The sequence below is a fragment of the Hyla sarda genome, chromosome 8 (assembly GCF_029499605.1).
Source record: "Hyla sarda isolate aHylSar1 chromosome 8, aHylSar1.hap1, whole genome shotgun sequence".
In the NCBI taxonomy this organism is placed as follows: Eukaryota; Metazoa; Chordata; class Amphibia; order Anura; family Hylidae; genus Hyla; species Hyla sarda.
In genome coordinates, this window is record NC_079196.1 from 206176196 (window position 1) to 206199677 (window position 23482).

Genomic DNA, 23482 nt, shown 5'->3' on the forward strand with positions numbered 1-23482 from the left:
ACAACTCCCAGCATGCCCGGACAGCCTTTGGCTGTCCGGGCATGCTGGGAGTTGTAGTTTTGCAACAGCTGGAGGCACTCTAGTTGGGAAACACTGACATAGACAGTGATTTACAGCTCCCAGCAGCTCTTTCCTACTTTTATATATAAGGATTTGCTTTATCTATATTAGTTATCTACTTATTTTTGTTTAATCCTGACTTTTTCCTATTTTTGGATGACCTTTTGGTGCCTTTAGAACCAATTACCAGGTTTCCATAGAGTTCTGGTCTCAACCTACAATGGTTTCAACATACAATGGTCATCCTGGAACCAATTAATATTGTAACTTGAGGGACCACTGTACATGCAAAATCTTACTCCTGATATTTCCTTATTATAGAAATGATCGGTCTTCTTAGACATAATAGGGGGGAATTCATTAGTAGTGTCATAAGATGCATAAATTATGGAGGCGTATATCTTTATATGTCTATAGACAAATGTTACATGGTTAAGTCATTGGTTAGATGGAAGGATCCCCAAGATCAATGAAATGTAGTGATCTTTTATCTGCACAGATCTTCTCTCTTGCTTGGAGTCCAGATGGCAAGTACTTGGCAACTTGCTGCAAAGATCAGCGAATTCGCATCTACGAGCCACGCGTTTCAGCTCAGCCAAAGCAGGTCAGATAGAGCATGGTGATGGCGGCTCAGCTCCCCCATATGTGAATACATCTGTATGCTTGGGTATATAATCAGGTAATGTGACTATTACTCCCCTTACAGGTGGGCACTGGACCCGAGGGTCCCCGTGGAGCTCGTATTCTCTGGGTGTGTGATGGCAAATATCTACTTGTGTCTGGATTTGACAGGTGAGGCCAGCTTGACATCCAGTGTCATAGTAATTCTATACAATGTAGAATAAAACCGTGAACATGCACAATTGCTACAGGACATGGTGCAAGTATAAATGTTATTTTTCACAGTCGAAGTGAACGCCAGCTTACTCTGCACAGTGCACAGGACTTGTCACTAGGACCCATTGCTACTGTCGGCATAGATGTGTCACCGGCTACACTGATCCCATACTATGACCCGGACACGGGGCTCCTGCTGCTTACTGGAAAGGTAGGTAATCTCAATGAACTAGACTTGGTGGAAATCAGCCCTGGTTTGTATAACTCTTGGTTTGCAAAAATCCCGTAAGGCCAACTAGATACCTGGCTATGAGCGCCTCTTGAAGAGCACTGGAAGAGGTGATCATAAGACAGGTCATATTGGGCATAGCCATGTTTTGCTTCTCCTTCAGTCGTCTATACAGTATATGTAAGAGCAGATAGACTAGATGGGGCAAATGGTTATTATCTGCCAACACATTCTATCGCCTCCTTTACATATGTCTGGCGCCCGGCATCTTTTTCCTCTGATGCTAGAAATGATCCCATTCATGAGACAGTTCACATTTATCCGGCGTCTCATTTTGGACGCCGGATGGTTGGACACGCCGGACCGCCACCAGACAGTGGAACGCATCTCTCTTCATTTCCCCGTCCGGAGTTCAGAAACAATGGACGCCGGATGCTACACAACCGAAGACAACTGATGCATGTTAACATCAGTTGTGGCATCGGTTGCGTCAAGATGTGGGCTGACGGACACCGGGCATATGACGGATACCCCAGACATATGACGGACACCCAGGACATATATGACGGACACCCCGGACATATATGACGGACACCCCGGACATATATGACGGACACCCCGGACATATATGACGGACACCCCGGACATATATGACGGACACCCCGGACATATGACGGACACCCCGGACATATGACGGACACCCCGGACATATGACGGACACCCCGGACATATGACGGACACCCCGGACATATGACGGACACCCCGGACATATGACGGACACCCCGGACATATGACGGACACCCCGGACATATGACGGACACCCCGGACATATGACGGACACCCCGGACATATGACGGACACCCCGGACATATGACGGACACCCCGGACATATGACGGACACCCCGGACATATGACGGACACCCCGGACATATGACGGACACCCCGGACATATGACGGACACCCCGGACATATGACGGACACCCCGGACATATGACGGACACCCCGGACATATGACGGACACCCCGGACATATGACGGACACCCCGGACATATGACGGACACCCCGGACATATGACGGACACCCCGGACATATATGACGGACACCCCGGACATATATGACGGACACCCCGGACATATATGACGGACACCCCGGACATATATGACGGACACCCCGGACATATATGACGGACACCCCGGACATATATGACGGACACCCCGGACATATATGACGGACACCCCGGACATATATGACGGACACCCCGGACATATGGAATCCCGGCCTAAGTGGAGCCATCGCAGCATATATTATGAAGGGGTAGGTCTTGTAGTATATAGATAGGTGGGGCGACTGTGGGTACCAGGGCAAGTGAGGGAACTGTTGTAATTATTTTGAAAAGCGGGGAAAACCTTCTTGTGACTACCAAGGTGATAGAGGGCTCCGATACTGGTTATGCTCCACACTAAGTTCTTCTTTCACGGGAAAGTCATGGCTGCTGCAGTACTCCATTCCACCACCAAGAGATGTCACACAGCCCCCATACACACTAGACCAGAGTTTCCCAACTAGTGCACCTCCAGCTGTTGCAAAACTACAACTCCCAGCATGCCCGGACAGCCTTTGGCTGTCCGGGCATGCTGGGAGTTGTAGTTTTGCAACAGCTGGAGGCACACCGGTTGGGAAACACTGCACTGGACCACTAGTGAACCTATCAAGACGAGTGTCTGTTGTACAGTGGATTATGCATGCAGCACAAAGTATACTGAAATGATCCCTATTTTAAGGTGCTATCATGGTACCGATAACTATACTATATCACTGCTACATGTCAAGAACACTTATTACTGCACTTATCTACCAGACTGCAAAATGGTACGTACATGTAGTGAGCTAACAAGTGCCGCCATTGCCTTTATGTCATCAGGTTCTCGAGGCCTCGCTGATATGTCCGCAACCATAGCCCTGATCTGGTTAATGTCACTACTCATACACAATCTATCCCAGTAGTCCCATTAGATTACAGCACTTTGAGCCCATTTACACGCACAGTTTATCCCATTTAGTGTCATAGGGGGAGATTTATCAAAAACCTGTGCAGAGGAAAAGTTGCCCAGTTGCCCATAGCAACCAATCAGATCGCTTCTTTCAGTTTGCAGAGGCCTTGTTAAAAATGAAAGAAGCGATCTGATTGGTTGCTATGGGCAACTGGGCAACTCTTCCTCTGCACAGGTTTTGATAAATCTCCCCCTATGACACCATTATGTTGTGTTGTTTCACTGTTAGGTTGCGTTCACACGGCCGTCTGTCCCCGTTTTTTTTTTGTTTTTTTTTTCCCCGTTTCGGTTCCGTTCTTACAGGCTGTAAATGGATTAAAAACGTTTTTAAAAAAAACTCCCATTCATGTCAATGGGATTTTTTTTACAATCCGATTACATCCGTTTCTACCCGTCTGCACTCATTTCCGTGTTTTTGATGGCAGAAGAAACGGCACATGCAGCATTTTTTCTTCCGTCAAAAAAAAATGGAAGAAAAAAACGGATACAGTAAATTTAACATTGAAATCTATGGAAAACGGATGAGCCTTTATTGTCATCCGTTTGCATCAGTTTTTTCAATCAGTTTTTTTTTATCTGTTTTTACTTCTGAGCATGCTCAGAACATAAAAAAAAACATTTCTTGGGGTTTATTTACTGAACAATAACGAATCAAAATGGATACAAAGGGATAACATCCGTTATTGTCCGTTTTTTTTTTTAAAGTCCGTTTTTATTTTTGACGGGAGAAGAACAGGACGGGTCTAGACGGCCGTGTGAACGCAGCCGTACTCCTCCTGGAAGCACACAACTGGGGGTTACCTTTGCTCTTGTCAATGGGGCAACCACACACTGTCCAATCAGTAATGGCAGTGTAGGAACAAGAGGAATGATAACCCCAATTTTCAATGTATTCTTACATTTCCAGTAGGAATAATAGAGGGAATGCCCATTGCAGAGTTGCAAGTAAAAATATTTATGATAAGTAATACAAGTATTACAAAAACAGACATGTCAGGGGAGTGGACTTCGTTTTCGGCCGTATGCGGTTTCCCGACCGCAGGCAAAAATGTGGCGTTTTTGCCTACGGTCGGGAAACCGCATGCGGCCGAAAACGAAGCCGACCGGAGGCTGCGGTTCACTCCGGTCGGCTCATAGACATACATTAAACACGGTTCCCGAATACGGTTCCCGAATGCGGACGCCGCTATTAAGCCCCGCCCGCTCCTCATTTTTGCAATACAGTTCCCGTATACGTTTTCAATTTGAAAACCGTACGGAACCGTATTGAAAACCGTATGCATTGACTCTCCATTGAAAACCGTATGCCAAACAATGCATCCGGTTGTATCCGTCTTGCATCCTGTACGGTTTTGTTTAGTTTTTTTTCCCCGTACCGAAAACCGCAGCCTACCCCGGTTTTTGGTCCGGGTGAAAAACTGTATTTAAACCGTATACGTTTTATTTATTTATTTTTTTAACATGGGAGTCAATAGGAACCGTACAGAACCGTATGTGCGTACGGTTGCATCCGCTTTGCACCATCAAACAAGTGAAACTTTATTCATAATGGAGCGAAAAGTTAAAAACGTAAACTTTTTTTTTTCTTAAAAAAATGGATGCAACCGGACATCATTTTTCAAACCGTATACAGATTAAAATTTGTACACACATTTTGATACAGTTTAGTACGGTTTTAAAGAATCAGTTTTTTCATCAAAAACCTGATACGGGGAAAAAGGCTTTATTGATGAGCCGAAACGTCGCTTTGTACACGGATGTGTGAATAAATCTTCACGTTTCTTTTCACCGAACCTTGGCGTGCTGCCTCTATCTTTTTACTTGATATGGGAACTGTGGTGTGAATGCACCCTTACAGAGGTCTCCAAACTATTGCCCTCTAGATGTTGCAAAATTACAACTCCCAGCATGCCCGGACAGCCGTTGGCTGTCCGGGCATGCTGGGAGCTGTAGTTTTGCAACATCTGGAGGTCCACAGTTTAGAGACCACTGCTCTATAAGATCTGCTGGTACTGGGCAGTCCTCCCATTCCCCGTATTACCCTGGTTGCCCGTCTTTGAACCGTCTCCAGCTCCACTATATCTTTCTTGTACACTGGTTCCCAGTACTGTACACAGTATTCCATGTGTGGTCTGACCAGTACTGTACACAGTATTCCATGTGTGGTCTGACCAGTACTGTACACAGTATTCCATGTGTGGTCTGACCAGTACTGTACACAGTATTCCATGTGTGGTCTGACCAGTACTGTACACAGTATTCTATGTGTGGTCTGACCAGTACTGTACACAGTATTCCATGTGTGGTCTGACCAGTACTGTACACAGTATTCTATGTGTGGCCTGACTAGTGATTTGTACAGCCGTAGAATTATTTCCTGGTCGTGGGCAACACCTCGGTATAAGTATTAGGTCCCATCCATGGAAACTGCAGACCTCCAGATGTTGCAAAACTGCAACTCCCAGCATGCCCGGACAGCCGTTGGCTGTCCGGGCATGCTGGGAGCTGTAGTTTTGCAACATCTGGAGGTCCACAGTTTGGAGACCACTGCTCTATAAGATCTGCTGGTACTGGGCAATGCAGCGATTGTGTATTTCCTCACAGAACACACATTATTTTCTTTTGTTTTATTACCACGATGGTGCGTTTATTCTTTTTAGGGTGACACGAGAGTGTTTCTCTACGAGGTCATACCAGAGTCGCCCCACTTCTTGGAGTGTAACAGTTTCAACACCAGTGATCCCCATAAGGTGAGACCACACATAAGATGATAAAGCCGGTGCCCCGTAAAATTGTTTTGCGTAGAAGGATGATCAGAATACTGTTCTTCCTAACTCCAGGGCATCCAGTACCTGCGGAAAGTGGATTGCACAGTGCCTGATGTGGAGATCCTGCGCGCCGTACGTCTTTGCTCTAACTCGGTGGAGCCTGTGGCTTTCCGGGTGCCACGTGTTAAGGTAGGTACTGCCTGGTAGGATGGATGGGTATAACAATGCGAATAAATAGTCAACTAGAGGGTTTTTTCGTCTACGTAGAAAGAGTTCTTTCAAGACGATGTGTTCCCACCCTCCCGAGTCACCTGGGAACCGGCATTGACGGCAGAAGAATGGCTTAGTGGTAAAGACAAGCAGCAGCGGAGCATGAACCTCTGTCCTGCGGGCATGATTCCAGGTAAGAGCTTATAATACCCTGACTATGCCTGACAACCTAATGCAAAACCCGTCGGACCCACCACCTACGATTTTACTCTGTATGTATATACTGTATCTATGCTGTAATATTAAAGTTGGCTTTACTGTCTGCAGTGAGCCAGGCTCCTAAGGAGGCCCCAACCAAGAAGTATGTTCCATCTTCTGTGTACCTTCAAGAGAAGACAGATGAACAGAAGAAGGAGGAGGTTAGACCTGCACACTTCATCCTTTTGCATTCACATTGCAGCTTAGGTATAGAACTGTGATCTCCAAACTGTGGCCCTCCAGCTGCTGCAAAACTGCAAAACTACAACTCCCAGCATGCCTGGACAGCCGTTGGCTAGAAGGCCACAGTTTAGAGACCACTCATCTAGAAGCATAGAAGTATTCATATAATGTCTCTTGACCTCCCATGCGTTCAGGTAAGAAATCAGTAATGTCAACAAGGCAAGAGGTCATGATTTTCAGGCAATGTTTTTATACATGCATGTTTGGATACCAATATGGCAGCACTCCAGTGGAATTTTTTTTTTAATCAACTGGCTCCAGAAAGTTAAACAGATTTGTAAATTACTTCTATTAAAAAAAATCTTAATCCTTTCAGTACTTATGAGCTGCTGAATTTGAGTTGGACTTTTCTGTCTAAGTGCTCTCTGATGACACGTGTCTCGGGAACCGCCCAGTTTAGAAGCAAATCCCCATAGCAAACCTCTTCTACTCTGTGCAGTTCTCGAGACAAGCAGAGATGTCAGCAGAGAGCACTGTTGCCAGACAGAAATCAACAACTCAACTTCAGCAGCTGATAATTATTGAAAGGATTAAGATTTTTTAATACAAGTAATTTACAAATCTGTTTAACTTTCTGGAGCCAGTTGATATAAAAAAAAAAAAGTTTTTTCCTGGAATACCCCTTTAAGCAGATTTGTAAATTACTTTAAAAAGATTAAAAATCTTAATCCTTCCAGTACTTATCAGCTGCTGTATGCTCCATAAAAAGTGTAGGTCTTTCCAGTCTAACCACTGTGCTCTCTGCTGACACCTCTGTCCATGTCAGGAATTGTCCAGAGCAGGAGAGGTTTGCTATGGGGATTTGCTCCTACTCTGGACAGTTCCTCACATGGACAGAGGTGTCAGCTGAGAGCACTGTGGTCAGACTGGAAAGAACTACACAACTTCCTCTGGAGCATACAGCAGCTGATAAGTACTGGAAGGATTAAGATTTTTAAATAGAAGTAATTTACAAATTTGTTTAACTTTCTGGCACCAGTTGATTTAAAGAAACAAAAATGTTTTCCACCAAAGTACCCCTTTAATAACTAGAGGAAGATCAAAGGAAAGTTGATGTCAGATAGGCTTTTGATATCACTAGAAATTCCCTGATGTAGTGGTGACAAATGCAAACCAATGTTCTTTCTGTACCTCAGCTTCTGAGTGCAATGGTGGCAAAACTTGGAAATCGAGACGACCCTCTGCCCCAGGATGCATTTGAAGGTGTTGATGAGGACGAGTGGGTGAGTAAATAATATTGTGATACTCCCATAACACACACACTGATCAGACATAACCCTAAAAACCACTGATAGGTTGACGCAAATAACATTTGTGATCTGTCACCTGTCAAGGGCTAGGGTGTGTAAAGTAGCAGATGATCAGTGAGTTCTAGAAGTTGATAAATTTAAGGAACTGAGGGACTATGACAAGGGACAAATTGTGATGCCTAGTAACGCTGCATAGACGCCGCTGCGCAGCGATGCACCTGACGTCACGGCGTCTATGCAGCGTACTAGGCCGGAGCCTGCCTGTAGTGGAGAAGTGGACCCCCAGAGAAGGACAGCCCGGACCGGTTCACCCTCCACCCGGAATGCCGCCGGACACTACAGGAAGGATGGATGGCCCGGACCACCCTCATTACGGGTAAGTTTAATTTTTTTTTATTGACTCGGAGGGTGGGGTAGGGGCCCGACCGGTATAGCGGTATGGGCAAAAATCCATACCGTGGGATATGGTGCGGTGGGGGCGGTGCGAGGGGCGGGGCATTATCGGCTTATCGGCAAGGTAATTGCCGATACCGATAATGCCCAAAATGGTGATTATCGGCCGATAATATCGGCCATACCGATAATCGGTCGATCCCTAGTTAGTATTAACCAAAAGTGCTCCAAGGAAGGACAACTGGTGAGTGCCCAACGCTCCCTGATGTGTGTTGAGGTGAAGGCTAACATGTCTGGTCCTTTCCTACAGAAGAGCTGCTGTAGAGCAAACTGCTGAAAAATCTGCTGTCTTTGATAGAAACAGTCAGATCACACGGGACATCACAGCTTTTTTTACGAGGCTGTGTAGTGAAGACGGGTCTGAGCGCCCATGCTGACCCCTGTCCATTACTAAAGGTGTCTACAATGGGCGCATGAGCATCAGAACGGCTTAAACATTCTACAGACCAAGTCCACAAGCACCACCACCCCCCCCCCCCCTGTGATGGCAGCGGGATCCCCTAATGGCAGTGGCCTCTTTCAGTAGGATAATGCTCAGCCCGCACTGCAAAATTGGAAAACATAAATGTTCTCAATCCAATATCCAGATCTCAATCCAATTAATTGTCCATGGGATGTACTGGAGAAACAAGTCTGATCCATGGAGGCCGCACCCTGCAATGTATACAAAGATTGACAGGATCTGCTGCTGACATCTCTGTGCAGAAATCACAGGATAAGGCAGTGCTTCCCAAACAGAGTGCCTCCAGCTGTTGCAAAACTACAACTTCCAGCATGCCCGGACAGCCGAAGGCTGTCCGGGCATGCTGGAAGTTGTAGTTTTGCAACAGCTGGAGGCACCCTGGTTGGGAAGCACTGGGATAAGGTCTATAGAGTCCGGGTCTTGATAGCTTGTATTGATGACACAATATTAGGCCCATGGTTTTATTGATCTGGCTGATTGGTGTACATTTCAGTAAATACCTGAGGTCTTGTACTAGTGTCCTTCCTGTTTTTGTAACGGATAAAGCTTATATAATGAAAACAGCAGGAAAGTTCTCTTTGATTTCCTAGAATCCATTCGTAGTCAGGGGTTAAGCCTGGGACAGGAATTCTATGGAAATCCATGCTGTGGGTTTGACTGTCCACAGAGACTCCTAAATTATAGGTTCTCCTTTTCTTAACCTTAGCTGAACCTACACTTGGCTAAACATACACCGGGTTCATGGAGTTCCTTCTGTCACGGGAATTGCTCCTTCAGTATACCCAGCCTGTATTGTGACATGTCACCTGTGGAAGACATAACTGGGGGGTCTGTATCCTGCTATTCAGATAGATGTACCCTGACCAGAGACGTAGCCTGTAGCTTCTGGGCCCCAATGCAAAGTTTGCAACAGGGCCCCATATGCCAATTACAGTGGTCCCTCAACATATGATATTAATTGGTTTCCGGGAGAACCATCATATGTTGAAACCATCATATGTCGAGTACATATGTCTATGTAAAAATGGTAATTGGTTCTGGGGCCTCGGAACCATTGTATGTTGAATACATATCTCTATGGGAAACTGCCAATTGGTTCTGGGATGACCACTGTATGTGGAGTGTATGGGGAGTGTTTAACAAACCAGGGTGCCTCCAGCTGTTGCACAACTACAACTCCCAGCATGGATGTACAGCCATTGACTGTCTGGGCATGCTGGGAGTTATAGTTTTGCAACAGCTGGAGGCACACTGATAGGGAAACATTGATGTATGGGGGGTATAGTGTGTATATGTATTGTATGTGATGTGTGACATCGCATACAGTACTGTACAGTTCTTTAAATACCTTCAGGGGGACAGAATGTCCTTCATTACGATCCTGCCGACTACAGCTCTATAGGAAAGGAAGGGGAGGGCAGCCAGCAGCTCATTGGATGCCTGCAGCAAGATGCTGCAGGCTATTGGCTATGGCTGCACTGGGGGGCGGGGCTTACACGGAGCTCACAGTGGAAGCCTGCGTGAGTTAGCAGGACAGCATGTGAGTAACAGGAGGCAGAACGGGGCACACGGGGCACATTAAACAACTATCTGTCAGTTGCTGAAGTTGTCAGCGCTGTCAGATAGCTGTTTGTACGATGGCCCCGACACACAGCAGCATCATATGTCGAGGCTGCCTTCAACATACGATGTGCTCTGAGAGGCCATCATATGTTGAAATGATCAAATGTCGGGGCCATCATAAGTCGGGGGGTCACTGTATAATATTAGCCTCTTAGGCTGGGTTCACACCACGTTACGTTAAATACGGTTCCCGTATACGGCTGGGAGGAGGGGGCGGGGCTTAATCGCGGCACCCGCACTCAGCCGTATTCGTCAACCATATTTAATGCATGTCTATGAGCCGACCGGAGGGAACCGCAGCCTGCGGTCGGCTTCGTTTTCGGCCGTATGCGGTTTCCCGACCGTAGGCAAAAACGCGGTCCACCACGTTTTTGCCTGCGGTCGGGAAACCGTATACGGCCGAAAAAGCAGCCGACCGGAGGCTGCTGTTCACTCCGGTCGGCTGATAGACATACATTAAATAGGGTTCCCGAATACGGCTGAGTGCGGGCGCCGCGATTAAGCCCCGCCCCCTCCTCCCAGCCGTATACGGGAACCGTAGTTAACAAAACGTGGTGTGAACCCAGCCCTATAAGGCAGATTTGGTTTGGGGCCCCCATTGGCACCAGGGCCCCGGTGCGACTACTACCTCTATAGCTACGCCCCAGACCAAAAGAGCAATTCTCAGATGGTTGCTTTCACACGTCTTTTTAAATGTGGTTTTTAAAGGGGTACTCCACTGGAAAACATTTATTTTTTATAAACTGGTGCCAGAAAGTTAAACAGGTTTGTAAATGACTTCTATTAAAAAAATCTTAATCCTTCCAGTACTTATCAGCTGTTGTATGATCCACAGGAAGTTTTTTTTTCTTTTTGAGTTTTCTTTCTGCCTGACCACAGTGCTCTCTGCTGACACCTCTGTCCATTTTAGGAACTGTCCGGAGCAGGAGAGGTTTTCTATGGGGATTTGCTCCTGCTCTGGACAGTGCCCGACATGGACAGAGGTGTCAGCAGAGAGCACTGTGATCAGACAGAAAGGAAACTCAAAAAGAAAAGAACTTCCTGTGGGTCATACAGCATCTGATAAGTACTGGAAGGATTAAGATTTTTTAATAGAAGTAATTTACAAATCTGTTTAACTTTCCGGCACCAGTTGATTTAAAAAAAAAAAAAAAAAATGTTTTCCAGTGGAGTGCCCCTTTAAAGGGAACGTGTCATCAGAAAATGAACAATTTAAGTAGTTTTTATATTAACCATATTTTTTTTATATTAACCATAATTTTTGGTAATGTTTCTTTCTAATTTCCCATTTTACGATCTATATTTTATAAGAATCCAGAAATCTTGCAGTTTCCATCCTGACCACTGTGTCAAAAAATAAAGCTGAGACTTCCTGTTCTGTACAGATTACCCCGAAGCAGCTTTCTTTCTTGAGAGAGATTTCTGGCTTGGCATACATTCCCAGTCAGTTTCTAAAACGACAGAAAGTCAGAAGGAAACACTGACGTTAAGGAAAAGGTTGTGGGATTGAGCTGCTTTTGGGTTCCTCTTCTTCCCAGAATTCCAAGTGAAGTGCTAATAGACTATGAATTTCCAAAAACTGTTATGGTGTTCTCCTGAAGGACAAACCTTACCCCTTTGACCCAGTTCATTTCCCAGTAATACTTTTCCTCCAAGCACAGACAGGAGCACAGGGAAAGGTGTAGCGTCTCCAAAGCATCTGAATGGGACCGGTCCTGTCTAGGTCAGTGTTTCCCGGCCAGGTTGCCTCCAGCTGTTGCAAAACTACAACTCCCAGCATGCCCGGACAGCCTTTGGCTGTCCGGGCATGCTGGGAGTTGTAGTTTTGCAACAGCTGGAGGCACCCTGGTTGGGAAACACTGGCATACGCAGTGCATCTGCTTTTGTACGTTTTCATGTTAGCGTGGGGATCCTTATACATGTAACAGGGCGGCACACACTGAGCTCTGCACAAAACGCCCTTTGTTCTCCTTACAAGTCTGCGTTTTGTATCTTTCAGGATTAGCGGTGACCTCCGGTGACCCCAGCTGCCTGCTCACCCCTCACCTCTCTCCTATGTAACTGGAAATGTCTTGGATGCAGCTCCGCTTCTGATACATTCCAATCCCAGGGAAAAAAAATAAACTCAGGCCAATTGTTTACACACTCCCAGCATTCCTGACCGGGCCAAAAAACTGGATCATTGTATTCCACAGGAGCCGCCACCACCACCACCACATGTGCAGTGGGCACCCGGGCACCCCACCCCCCACACACATTTCATGGTGCCATTTTGCCAGTCTTTTGCCTATTGTGCGTATGGTCTTGAGTATATTGCGATGTTATAAGCACAGCGGGCACCTCCGCTTCTTTTCCTAATTTGTTTACAATGTTATTCCTGACTGCATGAGTTTATCCTGGTGACTTCCGTGCTAGCCAATGGAGATCAGGGAACAGGTGATATAAGATGCCCGGGTAATGCCCCGTCTAATGTTTACCTGCCATCGAGAAGCCATATACTTTACTAACACAGGGACCACTTGTGGCACTGCCAAATGTGCCCTGCGGAGCAGGGTCTGCCTTATACTTCTAATAAAACTGTCGAAAAACATCAAAGTGTCTCTGTCTGGTGCTTGTATCTGCTTCATATAGATGAAAGGGAAGAGATGGCGCTACCGAAAGGTCATGGTGGCAGAGCCCAGGATTCTTCACATCAAAGCGCTACGTCTAGATCCCAAAATATAAGGCATTGTGGTCAGTAGATCCTGGGGATCATATAGAGAGAAATGTAGGCTAAATATTTGTTTTATGTCCCAATCACACTATGACATGGAAATTCCGACGCGGAGAGTGTACGTCATCTTGATGCAGTGGTACGGTGACCGGTTGGTGACAGTGCTGCACCCATGCGTAAGGGGGACTTCCGAATTCAGTCAGAACAAGGACCAGGTACACTACAAACAGGGCTGGTGCCAGGATTTTAGCCACCCAAGGCGAAAGCTAATTTTGCCGCCCCTTGACCCTGCCCATTGGCTCCGCCCTTTGACACGCCCCACCTTACTGAAGTGACACACTGTGGCAAACCTCCTCATGGGGCGGATGTATGGAGGCGCGTGCGATGTCAGGACCTGCCTGTCTGACCTCGGAGGTTGCACTGCGTTCCTGTGACTGTGGTTCACCCTCTATCATATGTGCTGTGATTTCATTGTCGCACGTGTATTGTTCATTGCGGGTTCATATTTACTTTACATTCTATATTTATTTTTATTCATTACTATTTTTATTTTCATTTTTTCATTATATATTTTTCATATACTTCCTCATATATTCATTTAATTATATACTTTTTCGTCCATCCCTCTCCCCTCCACTTTTTTCCTCCTCCCCCATTTTTCCTTTCCCCACCATTCCTATTCCATCTAATACTTCTATTTACCTTAATTATTCCCATGTCTATAATATATTTTTTACAATCTATCCCTCTATTACTGTCAATTCTTGTTCCTCCGTTATATACATTCACCTATACTATTCCCCACATAGATCTATGTCCACCTGTCCGTCTAGCACTTGTATGTTCATTGGGTCTATGGGCGGTGGCCATTTTTTTTTGTGGCACGATCATTTTTACCTCTAGTGTCTAGCTGCATGCACATGCAAAGTTATATGCTTGCCAGACATTTTCCCATAGCCAGAGTCCATTGATCTATGTATATAGACCAGGAGGTCTCAAACTCAAATTATCTGGGGGCCACTGGAGGTAGCGGCTGGATGAGGCTGGGCTGCAAGCGCCCCTTACATATAATGCCCTCATCATGTGCCCCTCACATATAATACCCTTATCATGTGCTCCTCATCATCCACCAGCAACACCCCCCACCAGCAGTAGCACCCCCATCATCCATCAGCAACACCCCCACCCCCCCCAATTCCCCCTACCCCCCTGTGGTGATAGCATGAGCTGACGGATGATGGGGGGTTCTACTGCTGGGGGGGGAAGCATTAGGTAGGAAGCAGTTTCCCCACATTAGGAAGGCAGCAGTTTCCCCACATTAGGTAGCATAGTTTCCCACATTAGGTAGCATAGATTCTCCACATTAGGTAGCATAATTTCCCACATTAGGTAGCATATATTCTCCACATTAGGTAGCATAGTTTCCCATATTAGGTAGCATAGATTCCCCACATTAGGTAGTATTATGTCGCGCCCACACACAGACACACATACCTGTCCTGTGAAGCGCTTCTCCTCTCCGGCGGCGGCCTAACGAGTGACGTCACTGACGTCCTCCTGCGCGGGTCTGCAGAGCGACATCGCATACGCGAAGTCCCTCAACAGACTCGGGCTGGCCGACTGGAGACAGGGGGGCGGAGTAAGTGAAGTTAATGGGCTCTATGGGACGGGGGGGGGGTTTGATCACGGACGCAGATGAAGATCGGGGGAGTGGGTGTGTGTACTGGCAGCATGGACGCAGATGAAGACTGGCCAGACACACACAGGGGACGGAGCTGCGCCCCCATCAAGTCATGTGAAGTCTTCCGGCATTTAGCGCTGCTTGCTCGAAGGAGGGAACTGGAACTGCATGTCCCTGGCGTCAGGCGATACAAATGACACATCCCTGGTGCGGGCCGCAAACTTTCGTTCTGCGGGCTGGGAGTTTAAGACCCCAGATATAGACCATGTGACCGGATGTAGTCATCCGGACACAAGTCCCGCGATATCTCGCGCGGGCATGTGTGTTGTTGGCGTCTGATGTCACGTCCTGTGTTCAGCCCTCTATTACATCTCAGATCAGGTGCGTTACTCGTTTTCCTATTGGGACATGCATCATTTAAATGTTATGTCCATCCCAGTCTACACCACTCCTGGCGAAACAACATGGACCTTGTTTATTTTTATACTTGTGTTCTACTAATTTGCATGCATGCACTTTATTAATAGTGATTCACCATCGCATATTGCTGCACTTTGCTTATGTTCTTTTATCAGCACCTTTTATCATGCACTTGCACTTTTTTAATGCAGCAGCCTGTGGCCCTTTCCACCCCAGTACCCCCTCTACTTTTATCTATTTTTATATTTTTATCCAACCAGATCTATATAAATATTCTGTTTTTATTCATTCTACTTGTATACATTTTTAATCAATAAATAATTTACTGCATTTTTTTGTTGTTGATTTAATTATTGGTGGGTTTGACAGTAGGTGTCATTGTACTCCATATAGTGCCTACCAGTGCCCTGTACTGTACTTCTGCTATGTCCACATGGTGGAATTCAACAATTCTGTTCAGAAAAGTGTTCTCAGAATTCTGCAGAAAGGTAAAGCCTGATTGACTTGAATGGGATTCCACCACGGATATTCGCAAAAATGAAACACAGGTTTTAAAATTTTGCGGAATATGGAATTTCCGCCGTTTGAATAGGACAGCGAAATCCAATGAAAGTAAATTTTAGCGGAATTTCACACAGAAATTTTGCCGTGTCAACAAAGCCTCATACTTGAGGATGCTACCGTATATTGTCTGACTCAAGTCCATAGTGCCCAACAGTGCTCTGTGCACACATAATAGCAATGTACTGCATGACTTATCTATACTACCTAAGAGAGCAGATATGCCATTCAGGAGCACAGAAAAGCTAGGTAAGAATGTCTCGTCTAGCTTTTTCAAGCTCCTAAATGGCATATCTCCTTAGCAGAGAAACCACATGGCCAATATTACTAGCCCAGAATGTTTGTGGGAGCGGGCGGGATTGGATATTGGAGATAAGAGAGATTGTAATGGCTGCCCCTCTTATAAAGGGGGGCTGAGCAAGAAGCCCATAGATCAAGCTGCAGGTCACCTGGTTAGCTGGTGCTCTCTGGGTAACAAACATGTGACAACAAAATCATGTGACTAACTCAAAGGTCCTTAAAGGTCCTTTATACCTAATACACCTAATATACAGAAAATACAATGGGGGAGACACTGCAGGAGAGTACTGGGACATCACAGAAGAAAAGAAAACCATCTTGTTCGAAATACCAGATCATCTTGTTCTTGGGAGAGACCTCTCCGGATAGGAATGCCATGGGGACCATATCGTATGAAGGGGGTATATCTCATCCTCCGTGCAAGTATTGGAAGGATTAAGATTTTTAAATAGAAGTCATTTACAAATCTGTTTAACTTTCTGGCATTTAGAAGATTTAAAAGATATTATTCCAATCTATATAACCTACCCTCCCAGCTACCCTCGGACCACCTGACTAGAGACTCCATATTAAATAAATACCTTGATTCATGTAACCTTCCTAAAATGACTCCATCTGATCTAGACACTTTAAATAAGGAATTCTCTCAAGAAGAAATATTAGACACCATTAAAGAACTGCCAAATGGCAAGTCCCCTGGCCCAGATGGCCTTCCGTATTCTTACTACAAAACCTTCTCCGAAATCTTAATTCCACATATGATACCTCTTTTTAATTCCTTTTTAGGTGAAACGTCTATCCCCTCAAGTATGTTAGAATCCTATATTACAGTTATTCCAAAACCCGGCAAAGACCCCTCAGAATGTGCGAGCTATAGACCAATTTCATTACTGAATTCGGACCTGAAATTATTCACAAAAATGCTAGCCAATAGACTCGGCCTAATTCTCCCGACTCTAATAGATAAGGACCAAGTGGGTTTTACCCTTCATAGACAGGCTGGGGACAACACGAGACGTACGGTCGATCTCATTGAGGTAATACACAGGTCTAAGTCCTCTGGACTAGTGTTAAGCCTAGATGCAGAAAAAGCGTTTGACCGCTTAAGTTGGCCTTATATGGAATCTACCCTTCAAGCTTTTGGTGTTTCCGGACCGTTTATGAAGGCAATTTCATATCTATACTCATCCCCAACTGCGCAAGTCAGGTTCCCTCACGCCACATCTCAAAAAATTGAAATTCACAATGGGACAAGACAGGGTTGCCCTTTGTCCCCATTGTTATTTGTGTTATGTATAGAACCATTAGCGGCCCTTGTCCGCGCAAATCCTGATGTTAAAGGGATAGTGGTTAAACAAAAGGAATACAAAATTGCGCTGTTTGCGGATGACGTACTTCTAACAATAGCTAATCCCCTGACCACACTGCCTTCTCTTCACTCCATCCTCCGTACATACAGTCGTATGTCAGGATATAAGATAAATGAAAGTAAAACAGAAGCTTTACCTATTAACCTACCTGAAACCCAACTTTCTCTCCTTAAATTAAATTATCCATACAGATGGCAGGAAAATTATATTACTTACCTGGGTGTACGTATCACCTCTAAATACTCTAATCTTTATAAGTGTAATTTTCCCCAATTTTTTAAAGATATCAAATCTTAAATGGAGAAATGGTCTAATCTTCCAATATCCCTTATTGGAAGGATATCGGCAATCAAAATGTCAGTCTTGCCTAGATTCCTTTATTTGTTGGAAACCCTACCGGTTTTAATACCTAAAGGAGCATTAAAATGTTTTCAGTCAGCCATCCTCAGGTTTGTTTGGAAGGGGGGCCGGCACAGATTAGCGGTGTCTGTCTTGACAGCTAAAAAGAACTATGGAGGACTTGCATTACCGGATGTTTATAACTATTATTATTCAGTCCACCTTAGAAATATTCCGTCATGGACGCAATTTTATGCATATAACAAATGGACGGACATTGAGAAGCTGTGGTCGGCCCCAGTTCATCTATGCGCCTTGATTTGGGACTCACATACGTATGTTAACCAAAAAAATTTACTTGGCCCAATGAGAACTACATTAAAGATATGGGAAATGATCACGTCTAAATTTCCACTAAAATCTCCCAACTCACTTCTAACACCCTTTATATTTAACCCCTCTATTCCTGATAGTGACAATATAGATGTAATATCTCCCTGGGTGAAGGCAAGGTTATTTCACTTTGCTGATTTAGTAGACCCTATAAGAAGAACATTCCTTCCATTTCAATCTTTGAGAGACAAATGTAATTTAGCTAGGGATACACAAAACTTCTTTCAAATGATTAAAACATCTGCGGGATTAGATAGGCCTGAAGACGCTTTTTCTAAACCAACACCTTTCGAAATAATATGTAAAGGTGAGATCACTACAAGGGGTTTGATATCTTCCATATACAATATATTACACTCTTTCACTTATCAAGATAATTGGAAACACCCCTACATGATAAAATGGGAGGAATATCTGGGTTATGAAATACCAAAAGCCATGTGGCAGACTATATGGGATCGAGCAGCGAAGTCTTCTTCATGTGTAATACACAAAGAAAATCAATACAAAATTATATTCCAATGGTATCATACACCTGAGGTATTAAACAGACTTTATCCACAGACTCACTCTGGTTGCTGGAGATGTAGTGGGGAACTGGGTACACTACCACATATTTTTTGGGATTGTCCTTCTTTACGTCACTTCTGGTTAGAGGTGCAGTCCTTGGTAGGGAGGATATTGGGAATTAAGATTCATCTGAATCCAATAAACTTTCTACTAAATGTCCCCCCCCCTGGTATTAGGAAACATAAACTCAAATTATTTCACTCCATACTTACGGCTGCAAAATGTCTGATAGCCAAAGAATGGAAAAAGCCATCCCCTCCATCCATCCAGGCCCTGACCAATAGGATTCTGGAAGTTAGGCGGATGGAATACCTAACAGCAATGACGGAAAATAGGATTTCTCACTTTTTCAATATTTGGAAAGAATGGGATGAATACATGGAAAACGACAACCCTCATTAAAGTGAGGAATGCTGGAGGGTGTCGCACGGGCATGAAACTACTCTAATCTTCCACATTTTGATTAAACAGGTATTTATATAATTATTCCCCTTTTATTCTTTAAATTTTTATTTATTTTTTTTTCCTTTTTTCTCTCCCCTCTATCTTTTCCATCCCTTATTATTTCTTTTCTGAGAATCTAGCAGGAATTAAATATAAAGCTACATCTCTGCTGGAATGTTCACTTGATAACGTGAATAGTACGAGATTTTGTGCTCATATAGGGACATATCTGTTGAGCTAAACAGTAAAACTATGGATGTCATAATTCAGAAACATGGAAAGACTGTTTAAAGAAAATATTAATGAGCTACTATATACAAGATTTTAGATAGTCTTTATAATAGAGACACAAAAATTTATAGAGACCTAGACATAGTTTACAGCTTTGGAGATGTAAGATTCTTGGTATCCTATTACATGTCTTTACTGGAATTGTATTTTATATATATTTTTTTTTGTATTCTTTTTTTCTCTTTTACCCTTGTTCCCATTGGGTATTTCCCCTTTTCTCCCTTTTTTACTGTATTAAAAATGTTCTTCTATTGATAAAACAATAAATAAACAGTTAAATAAAAAAAAAGAAGATTTAAAAGAAAATGTTTTAAAGTGGAGTACCCCTTTAAGTCCCAGTCATTTGTCCTTTCAATTGATACACAGGCCTGGCAGTGGCCCTGTGTAGTTTTATGGTGCTGTCAAAGCGTATTACAGCGCCGGGCAGAAGAGCGTTACGGCCCCTGGAGCACAGCAGACCCTGGGCCTTGCCTCTCCTGGACACCTTACAAAATGTACTTCAAATCATGTAACCTATCAAAACCATAACTAAGGTTTGGTTAACACTACGTTAGCGCTCCCATTAGTCGTATCTGGCGGCAAAGGATGCTGGTGTGTATTGTTTCTAAGGCTAGTGATTCCATACAGGACCTATATACTATTTTTAGCGGGCTCCCCCACTTTTGAAATGGTGCACAGTGAGTCCCTAGGTGACTCTGTTCAGCCACAGAGATCAACGTCGGCATCCCATTTTATGGCAAGATCCTGACCGATACGACTAGGGCTAGGTTCACACTGCCATTGTGCCCTTTACTCATTTAGGGTCCGTTTGCTTTTTTTTGCATCAAATGGACCATAAATTGGTGAGAGCACAACGGACACCGGATTTCAACGTAAAATTGGTAAAAGGTCATTTACAAACGTTGAGCAGAAAATAGTGCGGACATGCAGTATTTTTGTTCTCCGCTCAACTCCCGTCCTTCTGACAGACTTAGCAATGGCGCTCCCTTTACCCGAGCACAACGGCCGTGTGAATGTAGCCTAACTGGCACATATATGATCGTACCCTAAGGGTACGGGCACAAGGATACGTTCACACGCTGTGTATTTGAAAGGGGGCGGGCTCTTCTCTGCTGTCTGCAGCAGATTTTCCGCTGCGGAATTTCCGCTGCAGAAAATCCACCGCAAGCCCCATTGAAGTCAGTAGGGTCTGCGGCGGATTTTCCGCAGCGTAAATTAAGCAGCGTAAAATCTGCTGCCGACAGCAGAGAAGAGCCCGCCCCTTTCAAATACGCAGTGGGGAACCCGCAAATAAATCCGCCCGTGTGAACGTACCCTAAGGCCAATTTCGGACAAGCTGAATATCTGCAGTACCACACACAGCCACTAGGGTGTGGATGTTACTGTCTTGATATAAGGCTAGAGGTCCATCTAGTAGTGTATATAGAAGAAAGGGGCCTGTAATGGAGTCTGATTTTGCTCCCCAGAACAGAAAGGGCCAATGTTTATTCCTCATTGTTTTCCACGGCCCATTGGCCAATACCCCTCCATTCACTTGCTGACAATGCATTTCCCTGGAGCCTTGGCTGTCTGGGCATGCTGGGAGATGTAGTTTTGCAACAGCTGGAGGAACTCTAGTTGGGAAACATTGGAAAAGGTCATTGATTTGCGATGAGTTGGAAAACTACAACTCCCAGCATGCCCGAACAGGCTGTCCGGGCATGCTGGGAGTTGTAGTTTTGCTACAGCTGGAAATACTGACCTATTAAAGGGGATATCCAGGATTAGAAAGACATAGCTTCTTTCTTCCAGAAACAGCACCACTTTTGCCCTCAGGTTGTGCGCGGTATTACAGCTCCGTTACGTAGATGCGAATGGAGCCAAGTTGTAATACCACACACAACCTGAGGACAGAGGTGGTGCTGTTTTTAGAAAGTAAGCAGATGTTGTTTAAATCCTGCATAACCCTTTTAACATGGCATTCTATGAAATGCAACTCTCCAGTGTTTTAAAACTACAACACCCAGTATGCACAGACAACCTCCATTAGCCACAGACTCAGCCCATGGCAACCAATCAGGACACAGCTTTCATTTTTCAAAGTCGTGTTAAAAAAAAAAAAAAAAAAAAAAAAATGGTTTGTATCTGATTGGTTGTTGCACGCCATGGTAACCAGCTCGTCCAATCACATCCCTGCTTCCATCTTGGTGGAAACATAAAAGCGGAAAGTTCATTGGTTGCTCGCTCGCTCCCCCTATACGTTATATAAACACAATTCCCATGATTCATTTCGTGCCACTGGGAACTAAGTTTTTTTTCTTCCTTTCCAAAATGGTGCCGTCACGTGGTCTGTCGGCTCGGTCACCTGATCGTGACGTCATCAAGGTCCTTGCGCCGTGCGGAAGGGAAGAAGCGCTGTGGCCACGCGTGTAACCTTGACGGCAGCGGAGCGACATGGTAAGAGACGCGGCTGGTGTGTACGGGGCTCAGCGGTATCTGTCATCACGTGGACCTGTCACTGACATAATGACTCAGCACTACAAGTCCCAGCACGCCTTGTCTCCGTTGATGACAGTGACGTTGAGGGTTATGACTGTGATCTGGTGTTGACGTAAAGCGGTGTTGCCCTAAGCTGTGAACCTCCAGCTGGTGCAAAACTACTACTCCCAGCATGCCCAGACAGCCGCAGGCTGTCTGGGCATGCTGGGTGTTGTAGTTTTGCACTCACAGGCATTTGTACATAGTACTGTGTGGTTGAGGTTTTGTTGTCACAAACAGCGCCTCCCACTGTCCTCAGGTTGTGTGTGGTATTGCAGCTTGGCTCCATTTACTTCAGTAGAACGGAGCTGTAATAGCACACACAACCTGAGGACAAGAGTGGCGCTGTACAGCTGTTTTTTTTATAATCCTGTGTTATACACACAGATAGGGAGGCTGCCCCCCATAGAGGATATCTAGGGGGTACATTCAGTGGCCACTGTGGGGGGTAAATACTGCAAGGCTCCACAAATCCCAGGCGCCAGGTCGACTGAGAATGTTGTCCTGGCGCCTAGGGTTTTGTCAGCTCTTTCCATTAACCCTTTTCCTAAACCATTATACATTTACGTAATGGGGGGGAGGGAGTATGACCCGCAGCCGGGAGCCCGCCCCACGTCATACCCAGCCGTCATCTGCAGCTTGTGATGGAGATCCCAGTGATCTGATGTAATCGCGGACAGGCTGTAGCAATAGAGCACTGATCTCATGACTAGTGCAATGGTGAAAAGTGTGATTTTTTTTTTTAACCCCTTAGCGACACAGCCTGATTTCCCCTTAAGTCACAGCCAGCATCATTTTTGCATTTTTGTTCTTTTACTCCTGGCCTCTTTTTTTATTTTTATTTTTTTCCATATAAAGACCTGTATGATTTTATTTTATTTTTATACATTTTTTTTTTTGTTGTAATGACCTATTGTACTTTTGTAATGACGTCACTCAGGTTACAATAAAATGTACCGCAAAGTAATATTATTTGTGGCGGGGAAAATGGAAAAGAAAACCGCAATTTTGCAACTTTTGTGGGTTTTTTGCTTTCACGCTGTCAGGGCTGGTGCAAGGATTTTTGCCACCCTAGGCGAAAGATAATTTTGTCACCTCTTGACCCCGCCCATTGGCTCCATCCTTTGACACTTACTACTGGGGGTCACACTGTATGAAACCCCCTCCACACGGGGCAGATGTATGGAGGCGAATGCAATGTCAGGATGCTGGACGGACCAGACCTCCCAGTCCGCCTCAGTGGTGGCACCGCGCTCCTCCAGCAGGCTGAAGAATACAGACTATTAAAGGGGTATTCCGCCCCTACACATCTTATCTATCCAAAGGATAGGGGATAAGATGTCAGATTGCCGGGGTCCCGCTGCTGTGGTCCCCGGGGATCGCCGCTGCTGCACTGCGCTCTCATTACAGCACAGAGCGAGTTTGCTCTGCACTTAAT

The 23482-nt window shown here is 45.0% G+C and overlaps 1 protein-coding gene across 1 annotated transcript in view; it reads left to right on the forward strand.

Moving 5' to 3' along the window:
• CORO7 (coronin 7) overlaps positions 1-13059 on the forward strand; it is a 206359-nt gene extending 193300 nt beyond the window's left edge. The window contains exons 21-29 of the mRNA XM_056534991.1: positions 560-664; positions 767-852; positions 967-1108; positions 5838-5927; positions 6018-6134; positions 6213-6348; positions 6483-6574; positions 7793-7879; positions 12445-13059. Of these exons, the coding sequence (XP_056390966.1) occupies positions 560-664; positions 767-852; positions 967-1108; positions 5838-5927; positions 6018-6134; positions 6213-6348; positions 6483-6574; positions 7793-7879; positions 12445-12450 (861 nt within the window). The 3' untranslated portion in view covers positions 12451-13059. The remainder of the gene's footprint in view (positions 1-559; positions 665-766; positions 853-966; positions 1109-5837; positions 5928-6017; positions 6135-6212; positions 6349-6482; positions 6575-7792; positions 7880-12444) is intronic.
• Positions 13060-23482: the final 10423 nt, after the last annotated feature.